The sequence below is a fragment of the Bacillus rossius genome, chromosome 6 (genome assembly GCF_032445375.1).
Source record: "Bacillus rossius redtenbacheri isolate Brsri chromosome 6, Brsri_v3, whole genome shotgun sequence".
Taxonomy (NCBI): domain Eukaryota; kingdom Metazoa; phylum Arthropoda; class Insecta; order Phasmatodea; family Bacillidae; genus Bacillus; species Bacillus rossius.
Window position 1 is genome coordinate 14,586,488 of NC_086334.1, and position 27,176 is coordinate 14,613,663.

Here is a 27,176-nt window from a genome sequence, read left to right on the forward strand (position 1 = left end):
TTTACCACTGTACATAAATTTATCTCATCTGAAAGTAGGATAAATAACAAAACAAAAAAGCAACAACAGAAATAAACACAGCACCATTGATAGTCTTAGAGTGATAACTGTAGGTACCTGTACAAACTACCATCAAAGATCAATCAATATAAATATAGAACTCATCATTTTGTTTACTTATTGATCATTATATATCAATAACTGGGTACAATGATTCACAGAAATGGCACAAAAAATAAACTTTAGTTAAACTTTCAACAAACTAAAATAATTTAATTACATCACAAATTGTAGATTCATAAGTCAGGAACTGGCTATGCTGTTACCGAAAAAGCAGTAAACAGCAAAGAATATTAATTTTAAAATTTTAATACATATGTAATAACATACTCATAGTAAACAAAGAAAATAGTTAGCTTAACAGTTCAAAAAGGTGTACAGAGAAAGAGCAAAAAACTACATACAACAACATGGTGATAACTGGGTGCATGCTTTAAAAACCTTAAAAACTCACCCTTCACTACATACATATAACTGCAGCAGTATTTAATCAAATGAGACTGTCGGCAAACAAATATAATGTCTGAAATCAATTTACATGCATTTAAAAAATTTATATGAATAAAATAAAAATTTTGATGAAAAGTGAAAATTAAAATAAAATAATAGCAGATGACACAAAAAAAAACCTATGAGCATATTACATTTACATAATGATCCAGGCCTTCTTATTTCACTAAATGAAGACATCTTGCTTTGTCATACACTACTTTACATTTTATGCAAACAAATTACTGTACCTTAATAGATTTGAGATAATTAGCCAGGTTTGCTTCTAATAACTTAATAAAAGATGGGCACATGCAGGTACTCAATTCTCTTGTACCGAGAGACATGTATGTATATAAAGATATCAGATAACACTGCTTGTTAGAACAAAAACCACCCTTGTTTTTCTGGATGCTGTAAATTGGTGATTAGCTACACAAAAAAAAAATGCAGAGAAAATATTTTGTCATAAATGCATAAAAGTGCGAAAAGAGTGAAATTAATGTGTATTTGAATATTAACATATCAAGTACCTAGCAAAAGAAAGCTATATTTGAAATTAAGACATACTACTGCTACTTCAAGGGAAAAAATATATGATGGAGTGAAAGTCAGTCAAGAAAATAAAGGCACATCCAAATAAGTGAGATGTTAATAAACGAGACAGCCAAAACAACGCAGGCTTTGCATAATAGTTCCCAAAACTTTGAAAGAGATAAATAGAAATGGATTTGACAAAACTTATTCCCACAGGGATTTGGTCACCAGCTGCAATAAATTGTAAGATGGAAAATCTAGCAAAGGAAAATGCTGGAAGCAATATATAAAAAAAAGTCAAGTGCACTTGTCCACATAAAAAATGTGCATGCACAAATGCTACAGAGACGTGCATACAAAAAAAACGTACATACTTGCAAGAAATGAAATGTAAGGTTTCAAAGAAGAATCTAACTGGGCTCAAACCAACAGATAAAAAAAAAAAAAAAAAACACAGGCATAATTCCAACATCATAAAGATTCTGATATCAAACATGATACTAGTACTAAGAAAATATTAAATTCCACTTTTAATATTCCTGCTTGCAAAGTAACCATTCTCAATGATAATGAAAATGCAGGTGGAAATTAATTTCAAAATATTATCATTCATTCGGTTATGGCCTAAAGAACAAATTCATTTTTACTTCTGCTATACCACAGGCCTTCCCATGACGGTTGTTACTATATAATTTTTAAGCTGATCATATACAAGTTCATAGTTGTCAAAACATAAGGTTTTTCTCTTCTCAATGTACAATAAACGCTCTCTGAAGCAGTAGCTATTCACACTGACTGTACAATATTCATTCAACATGTAATTTTTTTTTAGATATTAGCTACCTAACAGTTATCATTCTTACATGTTTGATTGTGCTTGTTGTAACTCGAAAGAAAGAAGAAAAAAAAGTCCACACTAATTCACGTGAGTAAAATGACTTAAGAGGACAATTTCTTTCCCGCTTCAGAAAATTTGTACGCAAAATAATTTCATGTTCGATGAATGCTTGTTGCCGGAATTCGTTAGTATTGCTGGGGCGCAGCAGACAAGCCCTCGGAGAAGGACCGCGGCAGAGAACAGCTCAGTCCGGCGTGTGCGGCGGCTCCGTGCTGAAGTAGGGCGCAGTGTTCCGCACCAGCAAAGTGTGGCACACGTCGCACACCCTCGACGGGCGCTGGTTCGGCCCGCTCTGCACGCTGTGCGACAGGCAGTTACCGCAGAAGATCCTCCCGCAGTGTCGGCAGTGTTGCTGCAAGCAGCGCGGAATGCGATGTGCACGCACAACGTCGAACTTACTCACAAAACCAAAGAGATATAAAAAAAAAAAATTATAAATAAAATAATACCACGCAATCTTAGTATTTCAAAAATTGTAAAATCGTTGGCTTACTTCTAAAACCTCGTAAGTCCATATTTTCCCAGTTTTATATTCCGGATGTATTTGGTGTATTTTTTTTTTCATTTTTTCATAGTGCATATGCTGATAAAACCTCGTAAGTCAACTCTACTTAGTCTCTTTTCTATTCACAAATTATAAAACCTCGTATCTTTGTCAGTCGAAACCGTGCTCCAAAAGCTCATATGTTCTCCCGTAAAATTGACTGCAAAGGAGTTACGAGGTTTCAGAAGTAAGCCGACAAAATACTGTTTTTTTCTCTTTCATTCATTAATGTTGTTATATTCAAAAATTATTTTCAAAACAATTATAAAATAGGCAATCATTATAAAAACCCATTCTTAAGTTTATATCATTTTTATACTGCTTAGATTTTTTTTTACAATGCAATTTTTATTCATTTAAACTTCAATAACCTCATTATCATTACTTCCTATAACCGGTAATATATATATATTTTTTTAGATTTTTCTAAAACCTTGATTAATGAGCATTTTATTAAACAGACACTTGATACAATCGAAACTAAAACTTGGAGAATTTTAATTGGCAAAATGTATGCTGAACTTGCTTCCATGCTGCTGCTAATGAATAGTTTGGTGGGATGGTAATAATTCCAAAATTGGTAGTCAGTTCTTTACAGCAAAGTGCTGCATTTCCTAAACATGTCAGTTGCTTTGTTTTTAGATAGATGTGAATACACAAAAGTTTTACAATTATGAAAGACTAGGCTGAAACATGTGGTGTAAAGTGCAGGAAAGGGATGTTAACAATTTATAGTGACACATGCAAAACTTTGTGGAGCAAATTTACAGTTTATTTTTTGGGATCCAAAAATCTCTTTTGTGTCCAGACGCTTGCATAGAAATAATTTGACATTTTTAAATAGGCATGAATAATTGTGTTTAGGTTTTTTATTAAAAGTTATTCTGCATTTTGTTTATGTTGGCTATCCTATGTAAAAAAAAACCAAGTAATGGTGCAAAATATATAATGTGGTTCTTACCAAACCCCTTTGTTCCTCAAATTTAATGCTACCACAAAAAATAAAAAATAAAAACAAGATTAAAGATTTTTTAATGCTCTCTCAACTACAGTCTAGAGCAAAGGAATGATACTGATTTTCCCCACTGCTATTCACACACTCGCATCATGGATGGAATTTCTATTTTCTCTGTAGGTTTTAAGACTGAATGTTCCATTGTGAATTTTTGATAAGTTTATTGTATGAGATACAGTATTTGCATGTTGAATATATAAAAGCAACAACAATCAATGTGAAAAGGCATTGGAGAAAAATAATGCATAACTTTGTTAAGAATAATTTATTGAATTAAATTTGTTAGTTAATGCATGAAAACACTATGAAATATAAAATTAAAGTTAATAGGAAGATGACAAAAGAAAAAAAATTTTTGTATAAAGTCCTTTAATGTTCAAAATCTTTTTCTTAGAATTTTTAACTAAGCCATGTCGATTTCAAGATATAATGGTAAATTCGTTTTAAGGCCCCTGAACACAACTCCTGGTTATAACATTGCTTTTTTTACTAAACTACAACATCTAATATGTTTGTAATTTTTTGTAAATTTTTCTAAAAATTACTGTCTTAAACTGTTCAGTTTTCACTTCATGAACTTAAAATCCAAACTTTTACTATAACAACTGTTGCTTTCCCTGACTCCCGTCATCTTAAGTTTCAGAGCTACCCAACTGCCCTGTGGGGGGACAGTGACAACGAAGGCCACAGAGTCCCACCACTCTCGTGGGCGCGGGGAAGGCAACACAACAACAAACAGACACACAGACACACCTCTGAACATCCTTAGTATCAACTCACTCAACTCATTACTTGCACAGTTACATCCCAACTTGGGAGTCTGTTGCAAGTACACCCAACACCGCTGAAACTACTAAACTGAACGGAGATAAACGCCGACCTTCCTCCGGGAGACTGTGAACGGAGTCCGACAGTTCTGGCAGTCCTCGATGTCGTCGTCGTGCTGCCACCGCACCTCCGTGTCCGTGTCCCGTATCCTCTCCAGCTGCACCTGCAGCGACTGCGACAGCCTCACAAAGTCCTTCTGGACCGCTTCGCTGTTGTCCAGCTCTTGCTGCAGAGAGCCCACTCGGCTGCGCAGGTCTGCCACAGTGTCTTCCAACTGCTTCTGCATAAAAAAACACAGCTTCGCAAATACTTCACATCCCACGCCTCACGTTTCAAAGAGTTTCTCTTATAGGAAGTACTGTAGATTAAGGCATGTGGCATTGACTTGTACAACTATTAATGCTCCTGGCTGCTGACTTGCGTAGCCAAGCATATTTTAGAATAGGAATCTGATGCCACGACTACTTTCAGATAAGAACACAAGAGTTTGACAGCAGTAATATAGGGTAGGCTTCTGCAATCCGGTTTTTTTTTAATTCAAATAAATTTTTGAATTGAATATGAAAATATTTCCCAAATATCAAATACTTTTTGAATAAAATATAAACATACACTGAAACTATGTTTTTTTTCACACTTACAGGAATCCAAGAGAAATTGATGCAAAATATAGTCAAATTAAAAAGAGAGAAAAATATACTGGATATTAAACATTATGCACAACAATAATATAGTGGCATAAAATAAAAGATAATAAAAAACCTTGCATCAAATTTTCTTAAAATAATAAAATTTAAATTTTAGAAATGGTTTGTCCCATCCTACTAAAAAAAAAGCCTTTTTAATAACTTTAATCGTAATTACACATTGTTTGTTACACCCCTCCTGAGACAGATTTGGCCCATCAACCACCACCGCCACTTCTTTCGCTGCTGTCCCTCCTGTGCTACAGTGTCCCGTGAGAGTTTGAATCCTGCGCCAACGTGCATGGCGTCAGTGCTTCACTCCCTTAAAAGATGCCTGCCTAGTTAATTGTATCCTGTTTTATTTTCCCCCAAAGTGTTTTATGTTTTAGCGGACGAAGTTACCAATTCCAGGAGAGGCTTTTCGTTAGTTGTAATAAAATAAGCATTCAGTTACCCAAACGATGCAGAGCTACGCCGAACAATCCCGAAGCGGACCATTATTACATATTTATAGTTTGTTTTAAGTAATTTAGTTAACTGATGTTATTAATTGCAGCCATCAGGCTGATTTAAACAAGGGTTTACATGTATCCACTCTTTTTTCCCGGGGGCACGCTTTTCCAAATGTATGTAACGGTAGTCTGCCAGATGTAAGTGACCTGCCTCTAGGACGCGCTGGGAGGAGCACAGTCCATCGCCACCGCTGCCTGGGGCGAGGTTCCGTGCACCCCGTCGTCTTCAACTTTTCTCTTTCTGACCAACGTTCATCTTTTAACTTCAGGGCTTACCTCTGGCAATAGACTGTTTCGCTCGATTATTACATATTTCAATCACCAGTCAAAGCTTTGTCAAGCTATAAGAACTCTTACTTAGTCCAGCACACTTGGTGTCCTGGATCAGCCTTTAAATCCATTCGTGCCACCAGCTATAACTAATAGTGCTAAACACTGTGAAGGATGTAAGGAGTAACGTAAATAAAAACCATAATAAGCAATATTTTTTTTTTTTTGTTTTTTATGGACGAGCACGTGGGAAGACCGCATGCAGACTGAGGTGTATGGGCTGCCTACAAGAGAGTACTTAGCTGATCATGTTGATTAACATTGCGAGTCCATCCCTTAGAGTGGCCGTATTTCAGTGTGTTTTTACTTAATTGGGGGTTCGAGTTGTAAAGCTAATTTTTCAAAGAAAAATATATTACATGGTAATTTAATTCCATTCATAGACTATAATAACATTGGAACTAGGACAAAAAATTTTCTTAGCAAATTGTCATAAACTGCCAAGCATGAGTGAAGGCAAGAATAATTTAGTAATATGTAACAAATGACTTGTTCTATGTATACTAAGATCAGGATTCTGAGTCAGGACTATCATTGTCAAGTGATTCCATTTGGACTTAAACCGTAATAAAAAACAAGGAACCTACACCCTAGACTGACTTAAAACATATATGTATAATATAAAGTACCTTAGCTCTGAGAGCTTCCTCCAACTGGAACTTGAGATTGGCTATTGTTTCTTGGTGCCTGGTAACTGTCAGTTCTAGCTTCTCCAAAGAATCCTGCTGAGTGTGGTTTTCACGCTCCAACTGATGCAAGTGTGTCCTGCAGACAAACAGCATGAAATCAACTTCTCAACTCAAGCAATACGGATGTTTCATAGGTATTCATTACTGGAATACCAGGTACCACCCACCAGCTCTACAATTATCTTTATTACTCTTTATTACCATTTATTACAATTATAATATTGCAGGGATTTTACAATTTTCACTATTTAAGAAAATTTATAGTCTCCATGGATACTTCCTGTTTTCATCCACTAAATAATAGACTTTCTAATACGTAAGAAGCAAAACTAAGTTCGGTAATTGGGTGCAAAGTATTAATTAATTACATAATAAAGCCATATTAATTAGATGCAAAACCAAGATTTATCTGATAATTATTAATTACATCAATTTATAAAAAATTCTTTAAAGAGAGAGGAAAAAAAGAATTTGTGATACCTTGAATTTTTGAGAAAAAAATATTGTTCCAAAGAAATACATTAAAAATGTTTTATGAAATAACTGGTAACTAGAGCCCTACAAGATTTCATACATTTAAACAAAAAAATTTGGTAATTGGTTGAAAAGCAATTGTCTAAATATTATTAAAATATAGATGTAGATTACATACTACTGCAAATCATACTAAAATATGTAGTTTAGTTCAGAAATTACTACAGTAATAGAGGATAAGCTCTTTCAATCATATCAGCATACTTTATAATTATAATAAAAGTATTTTATGATGAACTGTTAATAAATGTAAAACATCTTGTAAATTTGAAAAACTATAAAGTGAGTACCTATTCTTTTACAGTGACCAATTTAGTAGGGCTGTGCGAGAATAGACTTTTTAAACCTGGAAATTTTCCGGCGGGAAAGAATTTTTCCCGTGAGAATCGTTTCGGGATCAGGAAAAAGGTTTAGTGAAATAAAAAGTGCAAACTAATTCTGTAGAGAAAATATTTTTTTTCTGAAATGTTCTTCGTAAGTTTGAAACATTAACAAAAAAACATCCAAAGGCTTTTGGGTCGTTAAAGGTGCTTTAAGTCACACTGTTGAGGTTTTTACAACACAAAAAATTTTCAGTTTTCAGTTTGTAAGAAAACCTCTGAGGCAGATACAGGTTATATTGTGTGAAGCAAATAACTGCTGTAGAAATAAGTAGTTTGTCACAATTAATTTTCAACTGTTCCTTAACACCTGTAAAACTTAAGCAAACACACAAACTGGCCGATTTATTTTTAGATTTCCCCCTCCAGTCGAATGCTAGCCCAGTAAGTCACGTCTCACCGGCGCCGACTGGGCAACTGGCACGCCGGCCGCGCAGACGGGTACAACGGTGCCATTTATAATTCTTTTCATGCACTGCTGAGATATTTTAACTAAACAATTTATACTTACTTGCAACATACTTATTAAAAACCAACACAGAAGAGTTACTTCCACACATACTCAATGACACACTGCAAATATAATCTTTTTTACACAAAGTTATAAATTTGCATAATAATCGGGCTAGATTTTTTTAAAAATAAAAATAGGCATAAAATGTGCGATCCATACGCGGATAAATATGGTATCAAACATTTTTGTAAATTTAATAGTGCCTACCACTTAAGCTGTGGTAATAGACATGTAACAAATTGAAATAAATGATTTTGCTTCTAATCTGTACTAAACACACATATTCGATGATTCTTTTACAATGTTTCCCGGCCAATACGTGTAGAATTCATCAACTCCCTTCAGAAACTCCTCGAATGAGAGTTCCAGCATGCTGTGAAGAGGACTCACTTGAGGGAATCGAGCTCGGCGGTGAGGCTGTCCTCCATGCTGACCCGGCCCTCCTGCTCCGCATTCATCTGCGCCCTCAGCAGCTGCACTTCGCACTGGAGCGTCCGCTCCTGCTCCTCCTTCACCTCCTTGGCCACTTTGGCCTTGATCAGCTCGTCGCGGTACGCCAGCAGCATCTCGTGAAGCTCCTGGCAACGGCCGACCCATTCCCAACACCCTAGCGGTGCTTCCGCACACACACTGGCAGGTGATTCAGAAAGACGAGATTACATTGTGAATCGCAACTAACTCAAAATAGCACCAAAATACGCGTCAATGCACCTTAAAACACACAACTACAATTTAATAAACCGTAAAGCACCGAAAACCCTGTAAAATCATAAAATTACTAGCATTTTCATTCAAAACGTAACAAAAATCACAAAACTCTAATCTTTTAATGTATTAAATTAATGAATATAATTTTCTCAGCACTCAGCATGGAGTTTGTATCAAAATCTATGTACAAAATAGATAGTAAAATAATATATATGTATTTTCAATCTTGCAACTGATATTAGTGCTGTCACCAGCTAAGGTGTCTGGTGCCCCTGGCCAGAACTGAAAATGCCGTCACGGCACCCCCCCCCTCCTCAAAATTGCTCCGGGGGGGCCATTCCCTGCCACCCGCTTCCTACACCACTGGCTGTCACTATTTGTTGAGTTGATTCAACAAATTTCCTATTTTAAAAATTTGTCTCTTTAACACCAGGAAGACATACATGAATAGGGCACATGTAAAGCTTTGACAATAAAAAGGTAGGGAATATATTTTACACTCAGCAACTAAATATATTATTCATACTATTCACACAACTTTCTTCAGAATTTGAACACTACTGTCAAAAAATTACTACCTTATTCTAAATACAATGCAATGCAAATCACTCAAAAAATAGTTAGTATGTACTTGCTTTGAACTTCAATTTTTTTATGACATCAATTACCTTGATTTATGGAGTTTAAAAGGAACTGATCTATACTACTTATTTATATAAATTATCATATAATCTAGTGCACAGGAAAGCTGGAAATTTCTTTCATTGAAAGCTTACTTCTACTGTATTTGGAAAGTTTATCTCCTGGTCTTGCAGCTCTTCAGAATTCATACTATGCTTTCCAATCAAATTATCGTTCTCCTTCTGAAGCCTGCAAAAAATTAAATATTAGACACATACTAACCTTGAATAAGTTCACATGATATCATTGTACATTATAATATGGTAAAAAAAATTTTGTGTGTGCAAACAGTTTAAAATCATACTGAACAAGTACAAAAAAATTATGAAGTCATAATAAATGGAAAACATTGCTGCAAAAAGAGAAAACGCTTCAGTATACTAGGCACACCTGCATTGCAACGTAACAAATACTGAATATAAAAACAATAGGTATGCATGATACAGTTAATAGTTGAGAGGTACACAGAATGAACTTTCTTTGAAATATTCTTTCAATGGAGGAGATTGATTTAAATCATTACTTCAGACATAGACCATTGCTAGTTTGTATTGTATGTATAAAAAAACCCTAAAGAACTAATACAAAAAAAAACACACTAAACAAGCCAAAATCAGCACACTATGTTTGTCTGTGGTGTCTATAAACTTACCTCTTGACGTCAGCGATTTTAGCTTGTCTTCTGTGTGTTTGTATACTGTACTCATTTTTTTTGTCAGGTCGTCGAGGTTTTTTCTATGACGTACAGTGCAAACTAGCAATGGCATATGTTCAAAATAATAATTTAAACCAGAATGACCCTTTATCTAAAAAATTTCATTTAAATCATCTGAACCAATATACATTTCCTTGACATTGATTTTTTTTTCCCCCTTCGGAAATTCGAAATTCCCCTGACAGCCACAGGTTTTTCCTGTTTTTTCCCTGATGCTGGACCACCACACTACCTGGTGAGCTGTTCCTGGACCTGCTCTCGCTGCTGGGTCAGGCTGAGGAGCTTCTCTTTGATGTCCACTTGCACCTGCTTGAACACCTGTCGCAGATCCGTCAGCACGCTCTCCGCATCCGCCACCTGCTGCTTCAGCTCCGCTACCTGTCGCAGTCCAGCACCTGCCCAGCCCCTGCTCACTCTCACGTGCATGGGTCGCACGTTTCATGTAGATTATTAGTTTAAAAAAAAATTAACTGCGTCCATTATGCGAGGTTTTTTGACTTTCAAGTTTATATATAAGGTTGAACATGTGTGTAAATAACTAACCTATATTGGTTTTTAACTAATGTAACTATGAGCACGTACAATTTGTTTAATCAAAATATCTGAGCAGTCGTGTGAAACTCCGTGAGCAGCGCAGAGTCAACACCAGTTCTATATTTATTACGCTGCAATAAACTTAAGAGACGAACACAAAGACTTCACTTGTATCCATTGAACTCTAGTGAAGAAAGACATATGGTGTCACCTTTATTCGAAAGCGAAAGCGATCCTTACAAAAAAAATGTTAAAAATTTTTTTTGCCCAAAGTTAAAGGTGCAACCCATACGCAGGGGCGATCCTTCTGAAGGTAAATACGGTACATAAACAGTTCAGTTGGGTGTTCTCAACTCTTCCGGAATTAAGCGCTAAAAAAACACTGCATGTAAACTGGGAATGACAGAACATGTTCATCCCTGGTATACACCCAGTTAGGTTATCAGCACATCAAGGAAAGTAGTTGCCCAGCTTAAAAAAAATTCTGTTTTAAATTGTTGGCTGCTTATAAATTGTTTGTTTTTATTTATAATTAGAATACAATAGCGCTTGATAGCAAAATTTTTATACAGTAAAACCCTCTGAAGAAAATTTCTTATACTATAAGTTTAAACAATTTAGCACGAGAACTACAAAAACATACAATATTACTCTTTTAATAAAATATTTACTCTAAATCAAGTGTAAATTTCTAAGCACCATGTAAAACTTTTTAATAGGGATTTATTGCATCTCAACAGGATACCAGTTTCACCTTACTCAACAGACATATGCCTATAGATCACTATGCTCATGTAAATGCTATTTAGGCAAGCAGTGGAAGGCTACTGGAAGAACACCTTTAGCAGTGCTCCTGACAATCTACATTTAAACGTAAGCCTAGTATCTGAATATGCATAGGGTGTGAGAAATATTGAGAACGTTAATCATCGGGCTTAATGTCTTCACATTGGGGCATTAAAGATGATGGTGAGGGGTGACGTGACATGAACAGAGAGCTGACGGAATGCATGGGTACGGAAAATGGAAGAACCTCAAGAAAAGCTGCCAGTTTACTGCAACGTCCTCCCACGTATCCCACTCAAATAAAAACCGGGTTTGACACCTCGTCGGGATTTGAACCCTGGTTGTTTTGGTGGAATCACTCAACCTCCATAGCACCAATTTGATGTTAGTGTACGAGGTAAGTGTATTATAACAAAAAAATGAAGAAAGCCTATGCTTCACTATTAGAAATCACTGTCAAGACCAAAAAAAAAAAAGAGAGAGTTATTAATATCCAGAACAAGTAAACAAGCTTTTATATTCATTTAAAAAAATTTAAAAATTCATGGGTTGAAAGTTTCTTAAAAAATTGAATTTCAGTTTTTTTGCTCATGTATTATTTTAGTCTTGACTCTTGACATTAATTTATATTTGGATTGAGGCACTCTTCTAAGAATCAAATTCAATATTTGGATTTCAAAGAAAATGGACATGGCCCATCAATGAAGACAAGTAAAAATTAAAAAAAGTGGAGAAGGAAGGAGGGTCAGGTTATTACCCTGGCTTTGTGCTCCTCTCTTTTTTCATTCCACTTTTCCTCCATTTCTTTGCGAAAGGTGGATTCCGTGACTAGGTCTTCTCGAAAGCGTTCACAGGTGCGTTCCATGGCTGCTAACTGTTTCTCTAGTTCTTTGGTGTGTTGCTGTGCTTTCACCAGCTGTGTTTCATAATTCAAACACATATCACATGTTGCCTCCGTCTTATCCTCATCTGCAGCTAATTCCAAGAACACACACACAAAACATTGTAACAACACTGTTTCATATAATTATTAATGAATAACACATCTCACTCTATGTTCAAGAAATTCTTATATTTTAGGACATTATAGGTAAACTCAAAATAATTCATCCTTTATACTATATAACTGGATGGATATCAAGATTGATGCTTAAGATAAGAAAAAGTATGAGTGAGTACCAATTAGTACTGTAAAACCATATAAATCAAATGAATATTGATTAAACAATTCAATATTCACTATTATATCAAAAATTCTTGTCTTATCCAATCTCATTAAAAGAAATTTTTTATTGAATCCAATGATTAATTGCCTGAATTTTTAATAGCGATAACACAAGCAAAGATTAGCACAACCCTAGTAAGTATGATATTGTGAACATTTTGTTTGTAAACAAAATTAAATTTACAAAATTTGCAGAACATTTCAGAAAAAAAAAATAAAAATTAAAAGTGTTTGTGTACTGCTGACAGTGTTTGTCTACACCACAGTACTTACCTTACTATTTGTATACTTTTTCCCAACTGTGTGTTATTTCAAAATTTTTTCTGATAAAATATCATAAAAATATTTTTAGCCAATGCTTACAAAAATTCTCTATTTTTATCCTAAAAATTAAATTCTAAACTTAAATTTAAATCTCTAGAAGTTTAGTAACCCTACCATTAAATTGAACGCCAAAAAATGATTATAAATAGCCTAAAACAGATGCATTAAAATTAATTAACTTTAATTATGTAGAAGTACAAAATTCAAAAATTTCAATAGCATGAGCTATTTCAGACCCGCAAAGTTTGATCGTGGGTGTGACGTGTGACCCCAAAGACTAAAAAAAAACCCTATGAATTTTTTTTTTACAAAACATTTCTTCTAACTGTATGAATAAAAAATTGTTTACACTTCCAAGCATCGCCAAAATATTTAGAAAGTGTAAAAAAAATACAAACTTACACACATCCTTTACTTCTAATACTGTACTTGCATCTTCGATAGATTTGTCATCGTTCTCCGTCACTGCAATCACAGCTGGAGGCAAGCTCGCAACAGGAGAAGGACCTGAAAGCACACGCTCACCGTAGCATCGTGCCATCACACAGACACGGAATGTGCGAGCTCAGGTTCAGCTTACTTGCAGTTACGTCCTGGGACAGATGCTCTTCAACGTCGGGGCAGCTGTCCTCTTGGTTCTCCCCGTCACCAGATTTCACTTTCGCAGGAGAGTCCACCTAAACAACATGGCACTTGAAACAATTTGTAAAATGTTAATCCACAAAGTCAAAATGCCGTCAAAAAAAAAAAGTTGAAAAGTTTCACAAATAATATTCCTCTATCACACTTTATCAGCCATATACTCAGATCAACATGCATAAGATGGAGTCAGCAGTGGTATATCCAGGATTTTGGTTTGGAGAGGCTTGACCCAGGTAGTGTAGTACTAAGAAAGTAGGATAGTATCAAGTTTAATTTGAGATTTGTCAGGGGTGGACCCAGATGGTTTTGGGGGGGGGCCCCTTGAACCCCTTAGTTCCCTCCCCCTCCTCAGGATCTGCTACTGGGAGTCAGGACAACCAAAAGCTTCTTCTAGCAAATTGAATGAATCTATTTGTAAACCACAGTAAAGGATAAAACTCCAGTCAAACAGCTTGCCAGAATTTACAAAGCACAATGATTCTTTGGGCTGGTTAACAGAGGACAGATAGGAAGTAGGGTAGCAACTTGAATCATAAAACACATCAGTGACTATAAACAAGACAACCACAGATTCGCCATAGCAGAACATTCTTCTTATTACCAAACACCACTGCAGACTTCAATAAATTCTACACAATCGCCAACATAGAGAAAAGTACAAGAACAGGATAGTTAGAGAGGCCATATAAATACAGTAGATTCTCACTAATTTAAACTAATTCGGAAAGAGACTTGTTCGGATGACCATATTTTCAGATTAACCAAATAATTCTGCTAATGCAACAGAGCGCAGTAAAATACATCTCTATAAATATCACAGTAACACAGCGTGTAGTGTAACACTTTTAAAAGCACGAAATCAATAAACATAATAATATTGATAGTTAGGTCAAGACATCAAAATTAATTTTTAAAATAGAAAACAATTTTTTTTCCCATCCAGAACTCGTTCGGATTAGCCAGATTTTCGGATCAGCGGAGGTTCAGATTACTGGGACTCCACTGTATTCAAATACCCAAACAGCATAAACAAAGAAAAGGTCTTCAAGCCGAGCAAAGCCTGGGTACCACAAAAAATGGGAACAAGAGGAGCGAAGACACACAGAGCCTAACTTCAAATGACCAACACAGTCAATGAGAATAGGTCCAAAAATTATTGGTTGATACTGAAGCCAATGGCAGGAAAGCCGTACTCTGATTAGCTGACACCTGAGACTTCTTGTAAAAGACACATGGCAGTGCCTAGCTCTAAGTGTAATGCTCAACTCTGAAGATGCACAGACCATCACCATCAGTGATGATCAAGGACACACGGTAGGGTAGAAAGACTGGTAAGGGTGTTTAAAGTGGTCAGGGGGGAAAGAGGTTGGGGGCAGCTGGGGGATAGGTTGCAGGGGGGAAGGGGAAACCATGAGTGTAAAATACAGAGGGAGTGGAGACGAATGGGAAGAGGGAAGCAATAATTCTTGGGAGAGATAATAGCTGTGAGGGGCAGGAAGGACTTACGGAAGAAGCTTCAAAAATGGGAAAAAAGTGTAGGGGGGGGGGGGGGGGAGGGAGAGAGATTCCTCGACACCAGGCGAAAGCTCAATTGCAAACACATTCTTGAATTTGAATTTTGAATGCCTGACGCAATGCAAAGCAAAACGTCAATACAATCCACCACTTCGACGCAGCTCAACCTTGAATGCCAAGATAGTTAAATAATACAAGTACACATACCTCTGTGCGAATAATGTGAATTTTTTCATGACAAGTGCTGCAAGGCACATTTGAACTATGTCAGCTGAAGGTTTTCATGTAACAAAATAGTTACTGATAGATACGTGGCTAGTCTAATGCTATACAAAGCTGAATTTATTTTGTCTACTATGTCATAATATTCGACTTTTAAGAATCTGAATGTTTCTTAAAGAATCCATAAAAAATCTTACTTTATCTTTAACATTGTACAAACTTTGGCTTGTTAGACCTTGACTATCTAATAGTTTTTTTAAAATTATTTTATTTAATTAAGATAAATATCTCAACCCAAAATTTTTTTGGGTAAAGGTAAAGCATAAAGGTAGGAAATAATGATAAATGCAAGTAAGCATCTCCAATTTAAAATTATGAAAAATAGTATAATAATGTAAAAAAAAAACTTACATTTGTAAAGCTATGGCTTTCCACTTGGTCCAGATCATTATCTATACACACTTGTACTTCATTCTCTCCACATTTTACCCGATGATCCTAAAATGGATAAATAAACAAACTGAAGTTAGTTCCCAGCTAACACACAAAAAATTAAATTAATTTAATTGTATCAAGATAGAAAATTCCATCACACATGTTGAAGTATGTTCTCCATGCTTTCCACTACATTTTTTTTTGTTCTTTTTAAAGAATTATAATGCATGCAAAAAAACACAGACAATCATAGAGTTATAGTGTACTCTCTGACAGTTGTAACGTTTTAAGTTTCAAGCTGTAACATTATAAGTAGAGACCGGAAAAATTTGCGGATTCATTTCGTGATAGGCTGAAATTCAAACATGTGTACAATTCTGCTGGTTCTGCTTTTGGCTCGCAGTTTAACTTGAGCTCTCTGAGCCAATGAGAGACCATCGACCAAAGAAGCGTCGAATCACAAGCTACCCAGTGGAGACGCCTCACAATTCAGTACCCAATGAACACGCGTGTTTACTTTGAGAAATGCAGAGGATAATAGAGGCTATCCTACAGGTCATCGAATCCGCGGATTTTCCCGGTCCCTAATTATAAGTTTCACATGAAGCACGTGCATTAGCTCTGTGTTACTTCACAATAACAGATCAAGCACAGCACCTGGCTGTCTTCGAACTTCCTCAACTGCTGGTCGGTGTGTCGCAACTTGTCTTTCAGGGCCTGGATTTCTTCCTCCAGAGGCACGACCAGGGAGCGCAACACCTCTGCGTCCTCTTGTGCCTAAACCATCACTACAAACATTAACCTTCCGTAAACAATACCCTGAGGCTGTGCTAGGGGAAAAAAAAATCATCACTTTATTCCCAACACAACACTTTCTAATTAAAACACAAGCACACCATTTTGATGTTATATCCTTTGCACTTTTGCAAAAAAAAAAAATATGGACAAAGAATGAAAACCCAAGTGTTACAAATGCAAACAGTGCCAACTTGTATGTATCCTGCCAAGAGGTTTTCCAAAATCAATTACCGCTTTCAAATTTATTATACAAGTTTACTAACTTCGTGGAAGCTATCTGACTTCTGAGAAAACACAAACGGTGTTAAAAGATGAAACTGCATCCCTAAACCAAGACAGAAATTCTAAGATTTTTCAAACTATGAAGTTGAAGTTTGGAAAAGTTACATTTGTCTAGTATAGCATTCTCAACTATAACAAATTTAGTACTTGTAATCAGCAAAACAAACTAGGTACTTCACACATAATAATCTGCACAATTAAATTATTTTTTTAAAAATAATAATATACAGACAAGATAAAACATGCTTGTTAGTGTTTTAAAAACTATTGTTTTTTTTTTTCCTTTGCTCAAAGGTAGAATATCTTTTCAGATTTAGGGGAATGCTTTATCCAAACAGATGTCAAGCAACACAACAACTCAATAATTATAACTTGAATTGTAATAAGCTTCAAGTGGTGCACTTACTACTACTACTACTACTACATACCTACACAAATTAATTTTTTTATGAAAACAAAAGTGGTGAGTTCAGCTGCTGTATTACTGACTGGCAACCAAAATTACATACTGCAAATGCAATAAGTAGTGTTCATAGTACATATTAAAATTAAAAAAAATAAAAATTAGCCATAATTCTACTTTAACTTAGATGTCCTGCACAACACAAAACACAAACTCTATGAATCACTTTCCCGTCACACGACATCACTTGGGCTTGAAAATCTACAAGTTGAACGGCATACCAATTGTTCAGAAACATCAGTAAAATACCATTTGAGAAAATTTTAACAAAAAGCTGATTAGGACTGCATTTCAGTTTTGCGTAGAATGCACAGTGAAATCCCCGCTAGAACAATTTTTGAAAATTCAACAAAAAGAAATGCTAACTGCAGGGTAGGTTTTAAATCTGGTTGACGAGGTCATAAGATGTGGATATGAAGTGATGGAGGAAGAATTTTTTATTCAGGAAAAAGGGATTTAAAAAGAAATTGCATGTTCAAAATACTTAACATTACTATCGACACTAACACACTGACATATGCGCCTACTGTAGTAGTAGTAGCGACGTGGCTTTTCACAAAGTTGAAATTGCAGGCGTTGTAACAGCTAATCTTGCATTACCCAAAATAACATACTGCTTTCAATGATATTTTACAAAGTTTTCTCCCAACTTTGGGGAGATATATTCCCCCTATCCCCCCCTTTTTCCTATGTCTGCCACTGTGGACATATAGTATATACACAACATGAGTCAGAGAAACTGGGTAATGAATCAACCATGGCTTAGTGTAAGAAACTATTCAAGCACTTGCCTGGAATGATTCATGGGAAACAGAAATCATGATGGATGGAGCCAGGATTCAAACCCAGATCCTCCCAAATGCCAGTCCAAAAAACAGGTTTTTTTTTAAAACTTACTATACTTTACAAAAATAAATTTTAAATCTCAACTAGAACCTAAGGTTAGTAGATCTATGACCAAAGATATACATACTACATTATCAAGAATATTACAGTGTAAAACACGATGTAAGACAAAACCAACATCTCACACTTCATTCAAGAGATCATTAAAAATTATTTCAGAATGCCAAATTTTATTTCTATCGGGTTATCTATTTAAATTTATGTACTCAAACACAGATTAAACAAAAAAAAAAGTAAATTAAGGTATAAACATGGTACACAAAACTTAACAGTTAAATCAGAAAGAGACTATACAAACAGTAGAAAAATAATGTTTCTGGTAACTTATATTGTAGGTTCAATAACATATAAATTTTTTGTAAGACATTATGTATTATTTAAAGATTTTTCTGACTCCAAAAATTTTGATTTCATCTTAATTCTCATAAATTTTTTTTAATTTTTTCAGTTCAAAAGTGTTAAATCTTATCCACAAATATTTCCTAGCACATTCAACCCAAATCAATTGTTAATAAGCTCATCAAATATTTAAAATTAACTGAATATGTACCTAGTAAAGTAAAAAGAAGTTAGCAAGACTATCAAGTGTCTATAATTTAAACTAACTAATCAACTAATATTATCTACAGCTCTTAATCTATTAAACACTACAAATATCATGTACAAACATCTTCCCAGTGCAAGCACAATAAATATGTATAACTACGTATGTATTATATAAAGTCTGTATTCCATTGTGTACCATTCAAACATGAACATGCTTACCTTTTGAAATATAGATGTTTAGTTAGCAAAAACATCACATTTTCTCACAGACAGAACACTTTCTTGTCCAGTGCCAATCTGCTATGCTTTCAATAATTTTTATGTTGATCATTACTTATAAGTTACATTTATACAAGTTTTGTCACAAAAAAACCTAACCTAAACATTACCGTTAAAATGTTATTTTTTTCCTCACTAACCATAATTCATTTTCTTCTACTCTAATCAATGAAAATGAACTTAGTCTATTGAAAGCAGTATACAGACTATTCGGCCCATGTATGTTAAAGTAGGCTAGTTTTTTTACATTAGTTTTTCTTCATACATGTACTCTTACATAGCAATTTATTTGGTTTAAATATGTGAAAGCACATTGCACAAATGTGCATTTAAAAAGAATACAGACTTTATACTTCATATTGGTAAGATACAAACTCTACAATTTTTGTTTCAATTTTTTATCTTTAAATACATCTTTCCAGTGACATTGTTTTGCATATAAAACCATTGCATAGCTATAAATGATCAAATTTACAGCTTACACTTTTTTTAAATCATTAAATCTTCATGATTTTCATTTAAATTAAAAAAAAAAATTATAGCTGTAATTTAACATCAAGCATGTAACACTTGAAGAATAAATACAATATAACATATACCACAGGTATATGGTATTTTTAATGTGATTTTTTTTTTAATCTGTAAGAAAGCTAAATGTTTGGTATTGGTAGTATACAAAAGTTCACTGAATCACTTAGGCTGCAAAATCAATAAAATAACATTTTCTTATAAAAAAAACCTACATACAAACCCACTGTTGTGATAAACCCTTCAAAGAAATACAGAGTGTGTCAACTGCTTCATATCTGCATTCCTCCTACTCTCTAATGTTAGAGAATAGTTTGCTACAAATAAGTGACAGTTTTTTTAATTAATTATTTCATTTTGGTTTTATGTCTTGTCAACGAGGTCATCAGAGACGGAAATACACCACATGTACAAGGGAAACCGGCAAAGAATTAAACACAGAAAATTCTAATGTTTTAAAATAAATTAAAAAAAAAAACTTGGAAGATGCCTGGAGTGATTTCGTAAAACCTTGCAAATCTTAAATCATGACGATTGAGCAGGGTTCGAACCCTATTTACTCTATTTAGACATTTTAAGAAATGTTGTTGTGCCTATTATATTTTTAATATTATTTTTCCCTATTTTATTTACAACTTTTATACAGTTTTATAGGCTTCGGTTTTACGTAAAAAAACTACCGTTGTAAAAATACTGTTGCATCGGGCGACCACTGGGAGCGCGACAGAAGACGGTGATGTAAAGCAGAGCTCAGCGCTGGCAGTGGGCAGTGGGCAGCGGCAGACGAGGACTTGTCATTTTCTGCCGGGAGGGAATGGACGCGTGCGGGCCGGGGTTGTGTGAAACGGGCAACGGGTTGAGGCTCGTTACGGACGGAAAAGATGAATCCTAACTTAACTAACACTACTGTGATGTCCAGCACTCAGCTCTGCCAGCCTGAGCATGCCACAGTGTTCAGTAGTCAATTACCTGGCTAGACAACCCTACTACTCTACAGCAGTCATAACTGCGATATCCAAGTTGGCATTGCCAATCTAACCTAATGTGTCGTACCACTGTAACGCCTAGCAAGCTGCATGCCACTCGCTGGTACTGGCGACTACAACTGTGTATATTTGCACTGAATGCATCAGCGAGCACAGTATGACAGGCCACTTAACTCTACAAATTATAGAATTATCTCTTATTCTAATTTGAGAACTGCTAGTGAGTTTTCTCCTTGTTTAAACGCATGTTTAATAAAGTATGTTGTGATTGTTCTGTTGTGATTGGGCGCAATGCTGATTGAATGGGTGCCAGCATACTTGTTTCAGCGTGCCAGTGTTTCATTTTAGCATTGTGCGCACACTGCCTTTCTTTGTACCATAGCATTAGACATAACTTTTGCCACAGGCGACTGAGCTTGCGCGAGGAGGCCAACTAGTTTTGTTTGGAAAGGGGTTCGCGCGCCGGGGACTGTAGCTGGCCGGCAGACTGCTCAGCCAATCACGTGGCACTACGGCGGGCGGTGCGCCAGGAGGGATTTCAGGTGTTTGTACTTCTGTTCTATGATTGGGTCATGATTCCTGAGAGAGGAAACATGAGGGTTTAAACTATTTATGCATTTGTCATAAAAAAAATTGTGTGGTCCTAATGTAGAAGTCTTGCAAAGTCTCTGAATCAGTTTCACTATGCAATGCTTCGACTGAGCAGTACACTGGGGCATCTGTGGTGATTCTAATATGTACATTTATTTTGAATTTGCTGCAATTTAAATAGGTGTGTTTTAGCTGCAGTTGCCCAGACAAGGGCTGCATACGTTATTATAGGGTGTATGAGCGCTTTGTAGACTAGTAAGCCATTTTTTACTGTGGCTCCACATCGCCTGTTCATAACTGGATATAGTGTGCTCATTCTACCCTGAGCTTGGCCTTGCTTAGCATCATTATGATGACAAGAGAGCAGTTTCCTATCCACGTGGGCACCTACGTATTTAATCACGTCTTTATGAGGAATTTGGTCATCAAACGAACAATTTTGTGGTCTGCAACCTGCTGGCAGAAGATTTACAGGTAAACACAATAACTTCTGACTTGGTTGTGTTTACTTTCATGTGAAACTCAGTGCAAACCTGTAAAATGTCACTGGAAACCACAAAAAAAAAAAACCCTTAAGTGAGTAAAGCTTAAAGAAGCATGTGTTGGACCGACATACCAGATCCGTCCCAAGAAACCAAAAATAAAAAAAAAGAAGCAGGTGGAAGAGTTACGTACATATTTGTTTACCTTCCGCATACTGTCTTCGAGGCTGTCTTGGGAAGGGGCGGAGGGATCGGCCCCAAGCTGGCTGGCCACCTTCCGGGCCAGCGTCTTGGTCATGGCGGAGAGGGTGGCGGCGGGGGCGAGCAGGGGGGAGTCGCGGTCCGTGGATGTGTGCGCGCGCATCTCCTGGACCTCTGCCTCCAGCCGCCTGTTGGCTGCACGCAGTTGCTCCAGCTCGCTCGCGTGGCGGCTCGACTCCTCGATCGTCTCTGCAAGCAGCTCTCGACGCTCACCCTTACAGCTCCCGGGCCAGTGAACCCTCGCTCAAACAAGAGCTTCCCAGAGAGAACGCTCGGTTCTCAGGGGACCGCAAAACTTTCTGAAGGGTGTCATTCCGATACCAACTTCATGCATAGATGAGTATTAATGGGCAGTGTTAAGTTTGTTAACAGTCTACAGCAGTGATCACCAACTTCAATCTTTTTGAGGGCTAGATACTATTTTTGAAACTAATCCAAGAATATAACACATACGAATTACTGTTCAATTTCTTACAACAATTTTTTTTTATTAATGGTTTATTCTACATAGTACCCAAAAAATACAATATGTGACATTTAGTAGGCTAAAGAAAAAAAAAATATCTAAAAAAAATATTGAATATATTATGTACAAAAAACATTTAAAACTTTTAATAAACAAATAATTGCCATGAAACAAACTATAGAGTACAAATATATAAATATACAAATATATTTTTCAATATTCTTGTGAGAGCATTATAGCTTCCGAACACAGTCTGCTCTCAACTTTTTTTGACTTGTGCGCAAGCTAAGAGGGCTAATACACGGTAGGGTACCTGACATTGATTTGTTTTTTTGGTAGATTATTTAAGCGGGCAGTGTGAAATGTTGTTACGGGCCGCATCTGACCCATGGGCCGGCAGTCGGCCATCATTGGTCTAGGAAACCAAATAAACTAATTTTTATAAATATGAAGTTAATTAGCGCACAAGCGTTTCCATGCTTGGCAAAAATATAAGCTTCGTAGCCTACATACCTTATAAAATTGTTTTTGCAATGATAAATCACAGCATAAATCATCTTATCACATAGTCAACTGTTGCTGTAGGTCATCTACTTGTTGCACAGTTTTCTACATGACACGATGGTTTGGGTATTAAAGGGTGCATGCACTCAAGAGCATATATTATTGAGCATATATTATTGAGCATAAATATTGTGTGCACACACATCCACACAGTTATTATGTCATTAAACAATTCCCAAAGCAATAACAAACACAAATGTTTAGAGAGCCCATTAGTCTGACTTGCTGACGGCCACATGAACGTCCAGCTTACAAAACTTCCTAATGATGAGAAAATTAAATATGTAACATGGTGTGTGAAAACCAAACATTATGTGATGTCTCACCATGTAGGTTTGAAGATTTAAAAAAACTAAAAATTTTAATGCAAATTTAAAAAATAAATATAATGTTATGTTCTCCCCTAACTTTTATAACCAAACAAAACTGTTGAAGTAAAAATTACTAATGTAGATTAATTATTTTATGTATGTTTTAATAAAACACTCACTCTTAAATTCCTGAAATAAGACAACCAAATAAGACCATTTTTACGCCGAACAGTTTCATTGCTAGGTCTCGCCGCTGCAGCGTCCCTGCCACGCCACCGCGCTGGAGGAGAACCCGGCGACCACGGACATCAATCTCGAGGGGCCAGGGGGGCACTGTGACACAGTGACCACGGCCACCCACCTCGAATGAGCTGCTGGAGGGACGCGGTCTCCTGCCGGAACCTCCTCCTCTCCTCGCCCGCGTCCTGCTCCGAGCGGTACCGCTCCACCACCAGCTGGCTCTTGGCCTCGTCCAGCTCCAGGCTGAGGCTCTTGACGCGCGTCTGCAGCTGCTCCTTCTCCTCCAGCACGTGCCTCAGTTCCACTGCAACGCCCCGCCACCAGGGGCGCAACAACAAAATTTCCAAAAGGAAGGGCAATATACCTTTTTATAAAGAATCATCGATCCCCCCTATTGAAGCGGGGGGTCCGGGGCTGCTCCCCCGGGAAAATTTGTATTTCAAGGTGGAAAATGGTGCTATTTAAGCAGTTTTATTATCTAAAAATTGATTACACAGCACTTTCTTTGCCTCCGTTTGCCCCCACTTCAAGGTTTCAGGAGGGGGGGGGGGGGGCAAAATACCCTTGCCCCCCCCCCCCTGTTGTTGCGCCCCTGCCCACCACCGCTACATGCGATGCTCGTCCATTCCCAAGCCGCCACCGCGCAACATTAATAATAGTAGTAGCCAAGCCATGGTTCCTAAACCACGTTCGCCCGCCAGGGTTTGGGCACGACTGCTAAAGGCCCTTTCACATCATCAAACTTCTGCTTCCAACGCATTCAAGTATGTATGTTTTGTCAAACGACGTTTGAGGGTCTTGACGTCACCGAAAACATCACTAGTGTGGCCATGTTTGCTTGACAAGTTGTTGGACGACTTGAGTTTCCGTCAAAAATTTTGCATGTAGAACGGGTGCTAAAATACATTGGATGAAATCAGCCAATCAGAATTAAGCCTGACGAAAAAGGAAATAGTGCCCATGTCCGTCACAATGGGTCTTTAAAATGGGGAAGAACACATGGGTTATTACACAGGTTATAAAGGAGAAATAACTAAAATAATGTTAATATGAATGTTGTATGCAAATTAATTTGATATGTAAAAAGTAAATGAGGTGTCTATAAGTTTTAAATATATATATATTTTTAACTTTTTAATATTTTTTTGTGTAACGATTGAAAATATTACTTAAATTTATAGATATTTTGAAAGTTTTAAAATGCACAAAAATCATAAGAAGTTTCCAAACTTTCTTCCAGCATTGTAATTCAGTGTTTCATTTTGAAATTATATTAAAATTGAAAAACTAAGAGCTCAGCCCAACATGGTGTATAAATGTAATTATTACTTTTTCAAATTAAATTTTAATTGAAGGGGTTTTAATTTTTATAACATTTTTTAAGTCACAAATAACAATAACTAAACAATCAAGCCCTGTAGGCTAGGTATATGAGTTCTTAAAAGACAAGGGGCCTACATATAAAAAAAAAGAAAATAAAAGAAAATTTACAAAATGTGTCAACAACCACGCATAGATTATATTCAAACAATGAAACAGTAAAAATATTACCATCTTTTTGCAAATAAAGTTCTTTCATCTTTGCTCGTTGATGACCAAACTCTTCATGAGATTTTTGTTTTTCATCTTCCAATTCCTTTATTCTTTTCAAAAGTTCACCCTCTGAAGTTAAACCTGGAAGAAGGTAAACACACAATATAAATTTGTGGATATAATTACAATTGCAATTAGAAACTTAAGACCAGCTCTTACTAAAGAAAAAAACAGTGTGATGTATGCAACAGAGCACATTGAAATAATAACTATATTTACATATTGTTGCTTAAGAAACAACAGCACCTAAGTGATCTTTTTTAAAGTTATTTTATTGTTTCTCCGTGGAAACGTAAGCATTCAGCTTCTTCTCACGAAGTGAATTCGCCGAAAATCCAACAAAAGGTGGTGCTATGGTCTTTTTTCTAATACCGGCTAACATTCAGTTCCAGTATGACACAAAATTATTAAGCTCTCCTTACATTACAATCAGGGGCGTAGGAACCGGGGGGGGACAGGGGGGACGTGTCCCCCTGAACTTTTTGGGTGGAGGGGACTGTCCCCCCCCAATTTTCTAGACCGTGATATTTTTATTTTATAATATTATTCTGCCCAACTTTATTTTGTAATTTCTTCACTCATCAAATTTTATCTTAAGGAAACAATAATAATTTTAACATCGATGTATCCAATGGTTAGATACAAAAACTGCTTAAAAGCGCTATTTTGCACTTTAAAATCAAAATTTTCTGGTGGAGAACCCCCGGACCCCCCGTCTTAGTAAGAGGGGAATGGGTTTACATGGCATCAAAATCATTATTTGTCCCCCACAACATTATGAACACAGCTACGCCAATGATTACAATCGGTTGTATAATTTTATAAGAAAGGTATATTTTTGTAGTAATCATACCAAAAGTGAAAGATTGGTTGGGTAATTGTTACAGAAGTGAAAATTTGTTTATTTTGTGTCTGTTACATTAATAGTATGAAAATTACTTGTTAAATTACATTGTAAGAAAAAATTTGTCAATTTTTTTTTTTTTTTTCAGGGAGAATAATTTTTTGCATATCTAGGTGATTGTAACTTAAGTAAAATGTTGGTTATGTTAGGTCATCAACATTTTAAATGTTCTAATATCATGAAAACAGAAAATATCCATAGCATGTATCCAAGTTAATCTCATCCTAATGGCACTATCCTGTATTCATTGATCCTGTGGTACTGTTTTAATTAAGTACGGTACGTCAAAATATCCTGGACTTAACAAAAACTTGTAAAAAAAACAATGAATTATGATTATAAGTTAAATAAAAATTAAAAAATTCCACAAACTCTGGCTTGATTTGTTTGTATTGTCACAGGGCCCTGAAATTAAGGAAAATTGTGTGGTTTAGGCAAAATAAACATGTAAATATTATTTTTAATTATTGAAAATTTGGTCATTTGAAACTTACAGAGATTATAACTTCAATATGTTTTCATTTTTAATGATTATTACCCTCTATTTTCCTGAATTTTCCTGACCCTCTTAATACAAAGTATTTCATAATAGTGCAAAATATAAACAAACACAATCCTTTACGAAGGATGCATTATTTTTCAGAATGTTTTTGGCAGAAAAGCTGTTCGCGTCAAAAATTACCTCAAGTTATTCCTAATGAAGTAGCTAATGAATGACAGTTCATCAATTGTTTGATCTACTAAACTTGATGACTTAATTATAATTATTAAACAATATACTAAAACTCATGTTATGATCATAGTGTTTATGTCCATTCTACAAATTAAGTAACATAAATATCCTCCACATATCTTACTTGGACCTTTATCAACAGCGTTGTTTGACAATGTGGCCTGCATTTCGTGTGAATTTTCCATGTTATTTTACTTTATTATAACACTGTCATCGACTAACTGGAGAGCACTGTAAGAATCTGAATCACGGATTCATTTCTATAATAAATCACTCAGAAATCTTAATTCAATCAATACATGAAGTTTTAATGAAAATTGTAAACATGATCATAATATCAATTTTTTGTATTGTTATCACCCAAAATCAACAAACTAAAAACATTTTCACTCCTGTCATAACCGTAAAGTCAAAACACGAAATCAGCCACAGAGCAATGT

General features: G+C 35.8%; 1 protein-coding gene across 3 annotated transcripts; it reads right to left on the bottom strand.

Moving 5' to 3' along the window:
- Positions 1-27,176, bottom strand: LOC134532685 (rab GTPase-binding effector protein 1). 3 transcript variants are annotated; one of them, XM_063369388.1, is made up of 15 exons: positions 26,861-27,176; positions 25,058-25,180; positions 23,628-23,810; positions 21,870-22,114; positions 16,461-16,580; positions 15,780-15,866; positions 13,570-13,666; positions 13,392-13,496; positions 12,198-12,415; positions 10,353-10,498; positions 9,501-9,594; positions 8,407-8,594; positions 6,529-6,664; positions 4,424-4,651; positions 1-2,336 (listed from the first exon to the last, which is right to left on the bottom strand). In XM_063369388.1, the coding sequence occupies exons 1-15, from the start codon at positions 26,919-26,921 to the stop codon at positions 2,169-2,171; spliced, it is 2,199 nt and encodes a 732-aa protein (XP_063225458.1). In that variant the 5' UTR covers positions 26,922-27,176; the 3' UTR covers positions 1-2,168. The 3 variants fall into 3 exon arrangements, with proteins under 3 accessions (XP_063225458.1, XP_063225457.1, XP_063225459.1); XM_063369387.1 differs by having other exon boundaries at positions 21,858-22,114; XM_063369389.1 differs by lacking the exon at positions 26,861-27,176 and adding an exon at positions 26,686-26,845 and having other exon boundaries at positions 21,858-22,114.